At 45.5% G+C, this 16,632-nt stretch overlaps 1 protein-coding gene across 1 annotated transcript in view; it reads left to right on the top strand.

Annotated features, from left to right (window-relative positions):
- Window positions 1–16,632, top strand: part of KIF19 (kinesin family member 19) — a 46,389-nt gene that overhangs the window by 1,546 nt on the left and 28,211 nt on the right. Inside the window, exon 2 of the mRNA XM_084832344.1 lies at window positions 1,711–1,791. Coding sequence (XP_084688470.1) covers window positions 1,711–1,791 — 81 coding nt within the window. The remainder of the gene's footprint in view (window positions 1–1,710; window positions 1,792–16,632) is intronic.

Here is a 16,632-nt window from a genome sequence, read left to right on the forward strand (position 1 = left end):
ACAGAGCTTCAGTTACGATGCACAATCAGGAAATTGTTTTGGTAATCAAGATTTAGACAATTAAACTTCTGCTGTACTGTACATACAATCCGTTGTGCTTTCCTAAACATTATTATAATGACAGCACCATTAACACACATGGATGGGCAACATGGAGCTTCCAGTATAAAATTAAACAATGGCGAGAGACAACAGAGTGACGGAGAAGGGTGAGAGGCGAGGATTGTCAAGACTGTATATGAACGTAGGGTGAAAGATCTACACATGAAGCAACACCGGCTGAGAATGTAAACAACCTTTCCCAGCCAAGTTTGTAAGCCATGCTGTGCTATGTAAATGGCTTTGAGAACTTTTATGGAAAAAAGTTATTATAAATAACTTTTATTATAAATAAATACATAACTAAATGTGCAGTTACTAACTAAATGTGCATAACTAAATGTGCAGTTACATATGCCATGCAAGAGAATGCTCTTTAACTAAATCCCAGTTATCTGAAATTCCAGTTTATACAGGAAGGTTTCCCCAGAAAGTATTGTGTTTGAACATGTATGAACAAAGTCCTAGTCAAGCAAATTACATTCTCTCTCAGTTCTCCAAATGTTGGATTTCCTGACTGCTTTTGAGTGATGCTCCAGCTTAAGACGGTGAAGTTCTTCTGTGTGCATACAACAAAATGGCATTAATTAGGGTTGAGGGAGAGGTATTTTTGAAACAGTGCTCACGTACAAGCAGAGCTATGTGAGAGCAGCTTGTATGATGCCGTATCAAATGGATTTTGAAAGGGAAAAGGCATTTGCACAACCTTTCCACAGCCCCCAGAGGAAGAAAAAGAAATGCGCACACCCTGCAGACTGAATGCCACATAGCAAGAAGGCCTGGTTTCTCCAGGAACAGTTTGTGTTAAACTTTCTCTGAAATCAACAGCATTTAACTTCTAGAATGCCAGGGCACCACCTTGCCCAGAAGTTGTACTCTCTCTGGGCTCTGTCCTTGGAAGCCTTTCCTCCAAATTTCAGACAACAGGTGATGAGAGCAGAAAATGCACTCTGCATGTGCTTAGGGGTGCTTTCTTCAAGAGCTCATCCCCTGCATTGAAACCAGACCCAGGATTGCATCCTGTCAAATGAAGCCCCGGAAAGGGAGTTCAGACAAGGGAGCATGCAGCAGGGTGCAAAGTCTAGCTTTGCTAGCACTGGCATGGTAAAGGGGTATTTTGGTCAGCAAACAGCTCGAGTCATTGCAGCTTCAGGCTGTTGGCTTTAGAGGGCGAGTGGGGAAAAGAAATGAACCTTGTGGGCTCACGTGGCTGAAGAGGCTTCTGTTGATCCATGGCTCGGCTGTGTGTGAAGCCAGAGATGCTGCTCTCTGGGCGGTGTTTCCTTTCTTCCAGGAAAAATACTGTAATTGTGTGCGGCTGCCCGCCAGGGCCTCAAAGAGACTCGAAGAGACACAGTTGATTGTCTCTCGAGTGACAGATGGTGCCTCAGGTGAGGCATACTGGGCAGGGAGGAGGTGGGAGAAATTGACCAGAAGCGTCTTGAGTAAAATATAGAAGTGGAAGGAACTTGCTTCTGGATAGCCATGCCAGGGGGGGCCATGGCTCCCATGCAGGTAGGTGCCAATTCTGTCTCTCCTCTTGTGCTCCGCTAGCTGCGGGATACCTCTGTAGCTCACCCGTGGCTCATCCATCTCCCCCGTGTATTCTAGGTGGCGCTTCGCATACGGCCAATCAGCATGGTGGAGCTGGAAGAAGGAGCCACGCTCATCGCCCACAAAGTGGATGACCAGGTAGCGTGGCTTCTCGTGAAGGGGCAGGGCAGGGGCTTCGCATGTGGTGGCTCGTGAGTGAGTCAGTGAACTGGACTTTGAAATCCAGGATCAAAGCAAGCTTCAGGAAGTGATTTGGGGATGGGGCGACGGTGCTGATTAGTTTAAACACACAGAGACACACGTTGCAGTGCTGATCATCAACAGGCAGTGCAATCTGAAGTTTCATTTCGCGGGTGGTGAGAGGCGCTACCAGTTTACGTAAAGAGAATTGCTGGGGTTTCCATCCTGCCTGCAAATCTGGAAGTTGTGGTGTCTCATCCCAGAGGAGAGGCTGGCCGTGGCCGATCAGGGAGAAAAAGCATTCACCATATAAGAATTTAAAGCTGCTTGTTGCCATTGTAACATTGTAGTATACCCACTATGGTCTACTCCAGCCTTCCCTAACCCGGTGCCCTCCAGGTGTTTTGGACTTCAATGCTCATTAACCTCAGCCATTTGGGCCAATGGTCAAGGATGATGGGAGTTGTAGTCCAAAATATCTGAAAGGCACCAGGTTGGGGAAGGCTGGTCTCTTCTGACTGGCAGCAACTTTCCAGGGTTTCAGGCAAAGGTCTTCCCCATCCCCTGCGACCTGATCCTTTGAACTGCAGGTGCCAAAGATTAAACCTGGGGCCTTCCGCATCCAAAGCATGTCCTCTGAGATGCTGCATGCAAATCAGGTGCCACTCGGCACTGGTCCCTCCACCTTATTCTTGGCATTGTCCATGGTGGGATTTCAACTCACATTCTTGTTTCCCAGCATCCCATGCCCTATGCAGCTTGTTACGGGGGCTTGCAGAGGCATTTGATTCTTATTTCAAGTGCTCCATGGTTGGGCTTTGGTGCTGAAAACAGGCTGGTCCTTGCTTCAAATGAAGCTCTGGCAGTGGGGGCACTGCCAGTGTTAAAGTGGGTGAGAAGTGGGAACCCCAAAGTTGGCACAATGTCAGAACGGAAGATTCTCATGGCAGGGGAGGGTGCTGGGAGAACAAGATAAAAGAGAACTGTGGGCTAGGACTGAGGAGCATAAAAACAGGAAAAGAAGTGCTGTGTGCATGTTTGAGCCCAGGTAGCAGGGAAGACCAGTGGCTTCCAGACTTTCTATCTGTGGAGAGCCCTTTGAAATAAGTTTGCCTGCTAGGGAGTTCCTTGGGTCTTCGCAGTCGATTCTGGGGTGCATTGTAAGGCATACTCTCAGTTTGTGTCGGGCTTGGCTGTTACCCCTGATGAATGGGTGTGTCTATCTTTCAGAGAAGATTGTCCACCATTTTATGTGTGTGTGTGCGTGTGTGTGCGTAGGTTACTTGGAGTAATATAGTTAAAAATCTTAGGGCTCATTTATTTATTTTATTTATTACATTTATATCCTGCCTCCTTTCCTCTTGCAAGGAACTCAAGGTAGCCTACATGATCCTCCTCCTCTCCATTTTATCCTCACAACAACCCTGTGAGGTAGGTTAGGCTGAGAGGAAGTGACTGGCCCAAAGTCACCCCATGAGATTTATGGCTAAGTGGGGACTAGAACCTGGATCCTAACAAGTCCCAGTCCAACACTCTAACCACTACAATACACTGGCTCTGTCACTGAAGAACTGGAATGACCTGAGGAATACCCATGACTATTCTTCCTCAGGGATATTTATTTATACACTGAACTAGATAGGCAGGCAGGCAGGCAGGCAGGCAGGCAGGCAGGCAGACAGACAGACAGACAGACAGACAACCATGTTTCTTAGCATTCCAGGATGATCAGCAATAATGGGACAATGCAGGCAGTTCCAGAAATCAGAGTAACTATCTGTGCCCTCCTGACAAGAATAATTGCCCAAAGCATCCTTCTCTAATGCAAGGCATGATTCATATATCTTTGCACTTTGTAATGTAGCATAGCAATGGGACAGCGTTTATAGCATGTAGTGTAGAAATGAGTGCAAATGCAAAGAAATTTCATTGGTCATATGGGTAAAACAGAAGCAAAGTGATGATGGTGGAAGTAATTGCAGTGGTATTTTATTTATTTAATATATTTCTTAGTCACCTTTCAAGACCATGGTCTTCCCAAGGTGGTTTACTATATAAAACAGTAAAATTCAGTATCAAATGATAAAAGTGCCTTATGATAATTTTATTTATTTATCTATATCTATCTATATCTGTATCTATATCTATAATATATAACAGCAGCACATACCATAAAGCCTTTTCAGTTAAAAGCCAGAGAGAACAAGTATTTTTTTAAAGCCCTTTTAAAAGTAGCCACAGAAGGAACCAACCACGTATCTTTCGGGAGGGAATTCCATAGGGTAGGGGACACCACTGAGAAGGCCCAATCTCTAGTAGAAACTGTAGCAACAGCAGTTTTTAATTAATTTCTTCGGGGATTTCAGCATATACAATTCTGATGTTAAAATAAAGAGATTGTAAGGAAAGTATAATACTTAGCCTTTTTTACTTTTGCTTCTGCTTTCTGCCCATCAAGAGCACACAACTTCTGTTCTAAGGGCCTGTGTGAGGCTTACCATAGCCCTCCTTGGTAAGTTTGGGGGAGAATTTTGGTAAGAAATTACTAAATTCACACTTCCTGAATCAATAGGTGAACCACAACATAGTTTAGTATTTGCACTTCTCAGAATTGTGCAGTGTAGTTCTCTAAACAAAAAGTGTATATACGGCTGCATACACTGGGGAAAAGTGCTCAGAAAAATGTATCCATAGTGAAAAAAACATACAACACAGAATTATATTAAGGAAAACTGCTTGCAGAAAATGTGCATGTTAGAATGAATGAATATATATGAAAAAGGCAGACAAAAACGTACACATTTTTTAAAGTCTGCACAAAAATGTACACATTTTTGTGAAGAGTTTTTTTAAAGCTACGAATAGATGCAAAAATGGGATAGAATGCATTTAAGATTGGAAAAAAGAGAAACTGAGACAAACTGAAATGGACAGATACATCCCTACTCCTTGGCCCTTCCTTCCTTCCTTCCTTCCTTCCTTCCTTCCTTCCTTCCTTCCTTCAGCACTCCTGTCTCCTCCACCCCTCTTGGTCTTTTCCACTTTCTCTTGGACCTTTGCCTTCTCCATCTATCCTTCCTTTCATTCTTGTTTTTCAACCCATTACTTACTTTCCCCTCCTACCTACCTTAGCTACCAAAGGGACTAGCTAACAATCCCATTGCTCTCTGTTCTTCTCTAAAAAAACTCCCTGCAATAGTAAAGATCAGAAAGGGACTTTTCCATTCAAATGCAGTTGGGACTGTGGCTATAGAAAATTCCCTTACCATGTTTCCAAAGGCAACATGTACGTTGTTAAGCATAAACTCAAGCAACAAAAATGGGTAAAATCTTGAATGGAAACCTTAAATTAATTCCCCTGTGTAACCACACCGATAAATGAATATTTCATGCTTGCTGCTGCCAGAACTGCTGGCAGCATTTAAATTCTATCAGAAAAGTGTAGCAGGCCAAAAAACTAGGAATTCTAGCTGGCCTGGGTGCACAGGGTCATGACGGGGCTCTCCTCTTGCAGAGTGTCTAATGAGGCTGGCTTAATCAGAAGCAAAACTTCCACCCAAATGTCAGGGGACACCAATCCTCCCTACATGCCCAGGAAATCCAGATCACATCTTCTTCCCTTCTGGCCCCACCCTGTGTCATTCTGATTTTCACAGATCATCAGTACCTTATCCACACCTCCACAGCACATAAAAACCTCAATTGTCACTCTACCCCAGTGTTCATATTGACCCAGCTTCACTTCTACTGGCTTCTGTGGCCTCTCCTCACTAGATTTCCCATAAGCCATTGGCTCTCATTGTTTCACTTCCTGCTCCCTTCCATCGCCAGCTATTCTCCCTCTCATAGCTACCATTTTGAGCTGCACAGAGCCAAGCGTGGGGGAAGGTGAATCCTTGCTAATAACAAATGTGAGTGTTCTTGATTGATCAAAAACTGTGTGTTTCTGTTGGGTTTCTCATGGATGTGCCGATGGCAGTGTTCCTAAGGTTGTTGAGAGAGCAGAAGGTAAACCAAGGTTCCCAACTCCCCCACAAGACTGCCTCTGAGCTCAGGTAGTTGTGGTTCCTCTCCGCCACTGAGCACACTCGGAAATGCGCCTCATTAGCAGCTGCTAAGTAGCCATGCTTGGTTCCCGTTTGCTGGAGTCAGGGGAAATTAGGTGTGTTTATTAGAAGGATATTTCCTCACTCCCCTTGAGAGTTGCTGGGAAGAGCTGACTGATTGACCCAGCAATCTTGGCTCCTGAGACCCAGACAGTCCCCAGTGGGAGTCAAACTGTTGCGTCCATGAGCTATATTTGCTATGATTGAGGAATTGCATCAGGCCTGAACAGTGCAGGGCTTCTTTGGATCGGGGGGTGGGTGGGGTGTAGAGGCAGATGATAGGTTTTTATTGGAGAGATGAAGGCAGCTTGAAAGAGGGATGATATGCTTGCGATGTGTATCAGGCATGACCCAAAAACATTTTGTTGTCTGAGGCAAAGAGAAGATCCTGCATTGAGCAGTGGGTTGGACTCGATGGCCTTGTAGGCCCCTTCCAACCCTACTATTCTATGATTCTAAGATGGCTCTTCCCCACCACCACCTGGATTCCATGTACAAACACCAACCAGACTGGCAGTTAAATATTATTTTAACACTGGTGACAAGACCGCATCCTCCACTGAACCTGAGGGCAATAGGGTAGCTTAGGGGGCACAGGACAAATGCAGCTCTATCCATTCCCTGCCCTTCAGCATCTGCCGCCTGAGGCAGCCACCTCACTCTGCCTAATGGTAGAGCTAGCCCTGATGTGTACATTATTCCCCTTTCTCCTGTGGTACACAGGTCTTGCACATTTGGCTAAACAGGTTCTGCAGGTTTTGTATTGTATAGAGGTGATGCTAGGACAAAATAAATGTGTGCATATTGTGGAAGCTAACTTCTCTCCCTCAATTCACTTCCAGTTCTTTTAAAAACTCTTGTTCCTCTTCCATGCAGAAGACACTCCTAAATCTTGTCTCCCTCTACCCAGCCCCAATCACTGGAGCTGTGTATTTCTGCCTGTTCCCTCTGAGTACCCACCTGTGGCTGTAATATCTTCAAAATGCCAACCAAAGGAAAAGTAAAGGCCATAATCAGGATACTGCTGGGACATCAGGAAAGCCAAAGGTCAAGGTGCATCATCCATGATTTTGCAAGGAAAAAAGCCAAAAAAATAAAGCTTTAAAGTGAAATGGTCTATTTATAAAATTTTAGCAGCTGCATTGATCTGTTAGAATAAAAAAAATTAAAACACCAACAGTATAAATACCAGACAGAGGCCTCATAGCACTACCATCAAACAACATTTTGCTGCTGTTCTTTCTTTTCCTCCTGAACAGATTTTTTTTTCTGGTAAGAAAAAAGGCAAGACGTGGTGGGAAAACACTTTGACTGGACCCCCTGTACAATTATGTGAATGTGGCAGGGAGATTGCACAATGAAAGCCTTGTCAGGCAAAATGGGGCAGGGCCAAAGGCAAAAGAGGCAGGTCCAAACCAAAAGAGTGTATTGCATCGTACCAATTTGCCATTATACAGTTACAGGGGCGGAAAGATCATTATACAGTTTAAAACGCTACTAACAGACCCTCAAAAATTGAATAATTTTCCTTACAGCCTTTAAGCTTGGTTACACACATCTGCAAAACATTGACAAGAAATTTAGGTGTTCTGAAGGATACATATTTGTCAGCATTAGACAATAGAAAGCAAACCTTTACAAGAGATGACCTTCCCTTCGACGATTTTAACAACGGATGAATATATTTGGCTATAAGATCATTATAGATAGAGTATTCTAGAAGTACATGAATACAATCTTTGACTGATACAGAATTACAACCACAGACTCTGTCCTTCTTAGGAACCCCTTTACGCTGACCCACCCAATCTGCCCAAGGAAGAACATTTAATCTTGCCCAATAAAGCCTACCCTCATTTTAACATTTGGCAGATCTACCAAGTATTTAGGGAGTGATAGGACAGCTCCAGAATCCCAGCATATTTGAGCTTAAAGCTCTTAGCGCCAGTAACTGCCCTAGGAGAGGCAGTTCCCCTTTTTAGAATGGTGGGGGGGACTGCACAAAAGCTGAGAAACCACCGAACGATAAGCAGTGGGGGGGAGACCAGGGGAAGGGGGCATGACCATCTGGGGAACCCCAGTCGGCTGGATTGGGAGCGCTGGAGGGCTGGAATTTGGCCCACAGACCTGAAGTTCTGCACCCCTGCCCTATAAGAAATCTACCTGTTTATTGTCATCTGTCTATTTCACTGCATATATTTATGGCAGAAAGCCCTAATCGGCTGTGGCTCCCAGTGTATGCGCACAGCATGTACTTGTGGCAAAACAGTTGTTATACGCGATGAATGCACATGTAGCCTACATGACGATTTCCTACATGGAAGTGACAGCTGGAGTGGAAAGCACTGTGTGCGAAGAGGTAACATGGTTCTGAGGAGTCCCAGAGCTGTAGGCAAGGACTAGGCGGAGGAGGATACATGGACACCTCTCAGAGGCAACCGTCTCCTAACAATTCCTCCAGTGTATCCAGTCATTGTGCCGCACCGCGTCCTCTTGCTTTGACCTTCAGTTGCTTTTTCTCTCTGTGGCAACAGCAGGAGCAGAAACGGTGCACACGAAGGGTTCTTTGGAAAACAGGAGTTGGCTGCAGACTGTGAGGAGATGCGAGTTTCTGTTGATCGCTGTGGTTATTCCTGCTGCCCCAATGATACAGCATGAAGGGGTCCCTCCCTTTCTCCTGAAACTAAGGTTGCCTTGGAGACAGCCTCCCTCACTGCCCCATCCAGCTGAGGACAATGCTTTATCGCCCATGCCAGCAAATTGTTTATGGGAGTGATTTGTCGTCATGACAATAATGCACTGGATTCAAAACTGTGTGTGTGGGGGGGTGTTATTAAGCAGTAAAGAGGAACAAAACTAGAACTGTTTCCGGGGTATGAACCTGGCCTAGTAGAGAGATTCATAGAGACCCTTTTAAAAATGCACACACACACACTCACATACACACACACACACCAGCTGTGGCATGCAATGGTTTCCTCACAGGGCAAGTGTCCCTTGCTGTGGTCTCCAGCCAGAACACAATTTTAGTCAGAGCTCATTTTCAGGGCTTGCAGAGTGGAAGTAACACAGTCTTTCTGTCTGTCATCCCAAAGCCCAGGGCACATAATGTATGTTATTCCTCTCTATTCCTGATCACCAAAAGCTAGGACCATTAAATAAAAACATCTTGCTACTTTCTCCCAGAAGAGAGTTATCTTTCCAGGATGGGTTTCCAGGTCACGAGGGTGTGGCTAGCAGGCAGGGCTGACTCAGGCGTTTTCCATTTTCCAGTTAAGCAGTGACTGTGGCACTGGGGCTAGGGATGTATGAGAATTTAGTTTTTGCTTGCAGAACAAGCAAACATGCCCTGTTCAAAGCCCTGAATGCGAGGATGAGCATGTGTCAGCCGAAAATGTTCTCAGATTGCCAGACATATTCTCACATTTGATTTGCACAGCTTTCCCAGTTCAATTTTGTGCAAATTTCCTAATTTGCATACATTTTCCCCTGCAGACTGAAAGCCCCACTTTGGTGTATGGAGGAAACTTGTGCAAATCCGGGGAAATTTGCACAAATCCCATATTCAGTCGCTGCTCGATTTGTGCAATTTCCCCATTTGAGCGGAATAAGCAGTGATCGCAAACCTGAACAGGAGTTAGGAATGAAATGAGCAGCAAGACAACGTTGGGAGAATCCTAGCAATCTCAGGCATCGCCTATCCCAGATTGGGATTTCTCAGGCCTGAACTCTTGTCTCGTTTCCCTCTCCTGCCACCCAAGAAGAAAACCTCCGTTGGCAGATGCTGTCTCCCCTGTTTACTCTGTCATCTTTTCCAGATGGAGAAGAACAACTATTCCTGCTCTGTTTGTGTTTTATTAACTGAATTATATGCACATTTTAATTTCCCTGTTGCCCAGCAGTGAGATTAACCTCTAAAAAGCACCGGTGGAAAATAAACACACACACACACCACTCCAGCACTGAGCTGCTTTCTAATCTGGTCAGGTGGCAAACATTTCCTCACATGCCCCCACCCCCCAATGGGTTATTCTGAATCTCAGTTATGTGTGATCTGAGGAGAGGCTGGCTTTAACTGGCAGTTCCATGTTTCCCAGCCCCACTACAGAATTTGTAGAAATCATTTATAGTGTTCTACAAATTCTGGTGCTCTCATCAAGAAGTTCTCAAGTAGCAGCCAGGAAAGCTCCAACAGTAACATGAACAAGCTATTTCCTGGCTTTTCCCCAGTTTCCTGAAAACTGAGCTGAATTAAAATTGGAGTCACACTTTGGTCTGATGCCCCCAAAGGTTTGATTTTATAGATGTAACAGAGCAAGAATTAACCACCATAAGAAGGGCCTTGAATTGTGGGACTCCTCATCTTTCTTCTTCTAATCTTAATGCTGAGATCATTTACTGACCACCCGATTGATTTTATCTCAGTCCAGTTTAATTTCTCCTTTCCAGTTATGCTTTGCTCTATGTGACAATGCTGTCAATCCTGAAAGCTGTGCAACCTGTTGAAGAAAAACATATTCAAAGAAGGTTTATCCTCTGTGTTTTGGTGTGGGACTCTGTCCTGAGCATGCCTTCTGATGGAAGGGTGTCAAGACCAGAGAAATGGATCATGCAGAGATATAGTGGGGAGACTCCCAAGAGTGGGTCATTCTGTTATGTCCCTGCATTGTGAGATACTGAATGATCCAATGACACCCAATGCAAAGATGCAGCAGAATTTGCTGCCACTGCAAGAAGGCTAGGTCAGAGCAATGAATCACGGAGAGATGCAGAGGCAACCTCCTCTGTGGATGAATGCCTTGGGCTCATAAGACCCTTTAATAAATTCATGTTATGACTCATGCTAGTGGGCCGCAGCATGTAGTTCAGACATTACTTTCCTAGTTGTTCTGCCCTTTGCAATGGAACTGGGAAACACGCACACACACAATTTTGTTAACTTTTTAAGATCTCCACTGCTTCACTAAAGATCCATCCCCTTAAAGGTCATTTTCCCTCTAGCTTTGCCTTTAACAAATATACTGTCAGCAATCAACTGCTGAAGTTGTTTCCTGGCATGGATATATATTGGTGGGGTAATGCTTTGCCTGTTGCGTTGCTGCTGTTGGATCTTGTCTCTGTTCTTAAAGAAAGAAAGTCACCCTGTTTGCAAATGTCCTTCTCGATAGTAGGTCACCTTCCCTCTTCCTTCAGATCCTCTGCTCAAGGCTCAGGACGGGACCACAGAGGCCCAATTGTCCGACTGAAGTTATGAGGCCAGCCAGTAGAGCTGTTGGCAGTTCACAAAGTGCCCATTAATGCCCACTGAAACAATGTCCTGATTCTCCAGGCACAATGGGCAAGAGAGCTGCCAGCAGCTTCACCTGGAACAGGATGGCCATTCAGATCCAAAGGCAGGGGGAAAGAAGTGGCCGGGGGCGGGAGGGAGAAGGGGGCACTTGCATAACCTCGGCAAAATCTTTCTGTGCTAGGAGCCAGCACCACCACAATGCATACACAGGCACGCCAAATCCTAACAGAACCATGCTGCTGCTCTGAAGCTACAGTGCAATCATGCCGTCTCATCCGTAGGAGACCCTGCCACATACCTCCCACCTGATAGCAGATGTTCGGAAAGACCTCTGGCTGAGACCCTGGAAAGCTGCTAGCAGGCAAAGCCAGATGGAGAAATAGTCTGAACTAGCAGAGTGTTATCAGGCTTTAACTTTGCCTTTTAAATGGTTTTAGGATGCAATCCTATGCATGTTTAGACAGAAAAATTCCTGTAACTCCCAGCATTCCCCAGCCAGGTATGCTGGCTGGGGAATGCTGGGAGTTGTAGGGCTTTTTCTGTTTAAATATGCATAGGATTGCACACTTAAGGAGCAATCCTATTGGGATAGGTGGCCACCTCTGAACTCAGAAGCAATCGCCTATCCACTGCAGGGCAGGAGCAGCACAGAGGGGATCTTCTCCTCCGTGCTTCAGCCGCCTTGCATTCGTGGCTAGATAGCCGATTTTGGCTGTCTAGTCTCAGGAAGTTGGAGCAGCGGGGGGGCAGAGACTGGAGGATGCACAGGAAGTGTCAGAAAGGCACTTCCACCCTCCCCGCCCCGGCCTGCCCCTGGGAATGCCCTGTTTTCGCTGCTATGCGCTGCTCTTCCGAGTGTGGAGCACAAGGCCAATCCACACTGCCTATGAGGCAGTGAGGGAGGGGGTGGAGGTTGGTTCTCAGGGAACCATCCTATCCTAGGGCCATCTAGCAGCTGACTAGCAGCCATAGGATTGCACCCTTAGTCACTAAAATTTAGCGGGGACTGTAATGTTGTTCTTAATACTTCATGATGCATGCCACTGTTTTAAATATTATGTTGTTTTTGCTATTTTTTTTTTGTTGTTGTTGTAAGCCACCCTGGTAGTTTTCATAAAGGCGGTACAGAAATCCTTTAAATAACAAATAATATTGCTGCATAACTTTTAGGAAGCACTGCCATTCTGATTGGGATTAACATCTGCAACTGAATTTTGAAGTTTGCTGAAAGTACGTGGCACCTCTCCATTCCACGTGGATCCCAACCATGAATGAAAACAGAGAGCAGGAAAATCTTGCAGCAGAGCAGTTTGTGTGAATCCGTATCCACCCTTATCTGCTAAAGTGCTGTCATTAGAGTTGTGTGTGTGTTTTTAAATACCCTGAACTGCATTCAATACATAGAGATTAAGTCAGCCCTCCACTTCTCTTTGATAATAATGACTAAGGTTCACCTAACAAGATTTTTCAGAGGGTAGCCCTGTTATTCTGTTGCAGCAAAAACAACAAAGAGCCTTGTGGCACCTTAAAGACTGACACATTTATTCTGCCCTAAACTTTTGTGACTTGTAGCCCACTTCAGCAGATGCAATAACAAGATTTGTTTCTCAGCCCTGGTGTAGTCTTTCTTTGATCCCTTTCCAGTATTTTCTTTTTGACATGAAGGTGCCATACCTGCGTGTAGAGTTTCAGCTCTGTACAGAAAGCGCTTCCCTTCTTCTCCTTAATAGATCCCTTTATTCATTACAAAAGAAAATCTGTTGCTCCTTTTTAAGCCACAGTGTTGCTGAAAATCCTCCCCTTGGCATAGGGAGGCAGGCTGACGTGACCCATATACCTCAGAACTGTCTCCAGAGTTAGATGGTGGCTAAAGGAGCCCTGGGTCATCAGTAATGTGAAGGGCTACAAAAGCGCAACAACCTCCTTCTGTTTGTAGAACAACATCCACCAAGAGGTGCTCAGCTGAGCAACAGGAGACTAATTCCCCTTCCTCTTCTCTGTTGCCTCTGTTCAGTGGCCATTTATGCCCCCTTTGCAGCCATTCATCCTTCATTAACACCAGAGAGTGGTTATGCTACTTTAGTAGCACCAACATGCATTGAAATGGCTTTCATGTGGATCTTGCTGTAAATGCTAGGAGCAGCTTGAGCTATTTATTGACTGACTTAATTCACTTACAAGGATCCCTCTTCTTAAAGGAAGAATAAAACTGGTGGAAGGTTCTAAAATGCTGCGGAGAAGTCACCTGGGATATGTTCCATAGTTTCTTATTTGCTACATTTATATCCCACCTTTTCCCCAAACAGCTTAAGGCACCGTATATGGTTCTTACCACCTTCGTGTTTGTCCACACAACAGGCCTGTAAGGTAGGTTAGGCTGACTGACTGTGATGGGTCCAGGCTCATGCAGTGAGCTTTGTGTCTTAGGGGGGATTTGAACTCGGGACTCTCCACTCCTAGCCTGACACTCTAACCATAACACTCCACCATAGTGATTGATCTCTCCTTGTTTTTTTCCAAGCATCCTCTTTTATCTGGTGTCTAGTATAATGATTGCCTTACAAAGAGCCCCTTTTCAGGCCTCTTGGAGATGGTGAAACCCAAGCCACTGTTGCTGTCTCTGGCAATCTGATCTCTGCACACACAAGGACGACAAGCTGTGCTCACGGGGGACAGATGCTGACATCTACTGTGCTATCGTAGCTACTTTTGTGGCAGGTATCCAGTTCTGCTGCTGAACAGTTCAGCTTAAAGCAACAGCAACCCTTCCCATCCTCTGAAAGTTTTCAAGCATTTGAAGGCTTTGTGAGTAATGCTGGTCACACACATCTGATCACCTTCAAACAACTCCTGGGGATGGTATTACAAAACCTTCCCCAGGCTGGGAAAGAAATATTAATGATGTGAACCTTACGACTCATCCACAGGGGGGACCAGCCAGAGCACTCTAGGAAACCCCCTTGGGGCTCAGGTTGATTTGGTTAAGCTCCACAGAAAGTTAGTCTTGTTTCTGTGCAAATTTTTAAAAATACAAATCCAATCATTTCTGTACCTCTTTTCAGTGCCTGAAAGAAAAAAAAAACCCACATGCTGTGCACTCTTTAGGAAACATGAAAATGTCAGGCACCAACAGGGAATTGGAGCTGACTCCCCTCCCAACGTTGCTGGCCCCATAGCGTGCACCCATACCACACACGTGCGTATTTCCTTTCCCGGCTCCCTCTCTCTCTGCTGGTCTTATTGGGATTAAGCCAAGCAAACAGACACCTGATCTGAGCCTAGCAATGGCGTTCCTATGGCTAGTACGGGCCTGTCCCCTTTGTCACCCCAGATTAGGGCTGGCAGGGATCAGAGGAGCACAAAGGAAGATTAATGTTCCCCAGGTGGGTGGACACCTGATAAAGGGTAACGGTCAGTGCCAAGGCTGTAATAGCTGAGCTGGCCGTTCTCGGCTACCCTCCTTTCAGCCTTATTGTACTGTCTAGGACTCTCCTTTTCCACCACTCCAGTTCTGCTGATGCCCTTCAGACCTGACTGCCTTGAACAGGACTGTAGCTCATGCAGATTGCAGCCCATGCAGAAGGCCCTCAAGTTCAGTCCCTGAGATCCCAGGGCAGCCACTGTCCATCCAAGTAGACCATACTGGGCTTGGTGAACAAAGGGCCTTTCTACACCAACGCCTTTCTTTTTTTGTAGTCAGGCAGTTTCTGTCCCAAGTTTGGTTGCTGTGACGGGATGTGTCCAGGTGCCGTTTCCCTGTCCCTCCTTGTGCTCTGTATCCCTCCCACAATACCTTTTCTCCACTCTGGGCATGCGCATTAGTGAGTGTAACTCGCCTGCACACCCCACTTTTCTTAAAAAAAAAAAAATAACAACAGTGGTACGGTATTTCAGAATTCCTTAATTTAGAAATATGGAGCACACTGTCAGCTGCCTTTCTAGTAGCCATGTTTATTGGGAAACCAAGCAGGAAATTACCTCAGGCTCATGGGCCAAATCCAGCCCACTTGGTGTTTTGGCCCTGCTCCTTTTGCCTTTAAGCCAGTTTACTTTAGAAGCCAGTTCACAGTGCCCAGGAGGGATCCATGTGTGTTTGGTGGCTATTAAAAGACATTATACCTTAAGGGAGATGATGTCAGGAAGGAACAGCTGCCTTGGATATGATGTCATCAGATCTAAGCAGTTCATTGGCCATAGAGTCTAGTGAGGTGTTGACTCAAACAACATAGGGTGTAATCCTATGCATGTTTAGACAGAAAAAAAAGTCCTACAACTCCCAGCACTCCCCAGCCAGTAGGACTTTTTTGTGTCTAAACATACTGGCTGGGGAATGATGGGAACTGTAGGACTTTTTTTTCTGTCTAAGCATGCTGAATGGGGAATGCTGAGAGTTGTGAGGCTTTTTGTGTCTAAACATGCATAGGATTGCACCCTTAATGTCATAGTCCACACTTAAGAGTTCTGTGCCCTCTGAGGAAAGAGAAGAACAGCTAGCTGGCCAACTCCAAACCATTTGGATTTTTGTACCAAACTGAAGAAACTGAATACAAGGAGCCTGGACATCTGCCCCTACCTGGGCAACAGAGTAGTACCCTTTGCCCTGCTCCCCTTCCGATTTCATCTTCTCCGGTTAGCAGCTTTCTTCAGCACTAGCCAGTGATCACAAAGCTAGAGAACAGAGCCTCCAGTTCTAAAACTTGGCTACAGTCATCCTCTGTCCTGGCCCGGCCCCTGACAAACAGTTCCGAATCGCAGGCTGGTGCATCATCTTTGGGTTGTGAGAACCTAGCAAGTGGGTCACCAGGCTACAGGTTTTGTTGCCAATGGTGTACACCAGGTTTCTCCAATCTGGAATCCTCCAGATGTGATGGATTTCAACTCCCATAATTCCTCACCACTATGGCCATTGGTAGTGAATGATGGGAGTTGAATTCCAACACATCTGGAGAAACTAGGTTGGTGTACACCCTCATTTCTTTGGTTCCGCTTCCAGCCCTGGTGTCAAATAGGTTTTGCAGGATTTTGAAGCACTATCAAAATTGGAGATCCTGTTTGACCAAAGACAAGTGTAGGAGAGAATAACGGACGTATATCCCAAACAATTATGCTTCTTTCATACCACATTCAACAATCTTTAAAATTCAAGTTATTGTCTGACTCCCCAACCTAGGTTTGAAGACCACTGTTTGAAAAGATGCCGGCACGACCGTCATCTAGTGCTCCTCCCTGGTAGGGGAGCAGAGAAAGGATGAGTAAATCTGGAAAGACTGGATTTGGTAGCAGGTTTGCAGATAGGGCTGCAAAATTTCTCCTTTGAACCAAACTGAGAGCTGGTGTACACATGATCTCTTCCACTGCCCAGCTGCTTCCTTATGGCTTAGAAGTGTAATGTGTACTGAAAGA

This window comes from Heloderma suspectum, chromosome 2, assembly GCF_057233095.1.
Source record: "Heloderma suspectum isolate Gila_16-S chromosome 2, 16-S_ref, whole genome shotgun sequence".
Lineage (NCBI taxonomy): Eukaryota > Metazoa > Chordata > Lepidosauria > Squamata > Helodermatidae > Heloderma > Heloderma suspectum.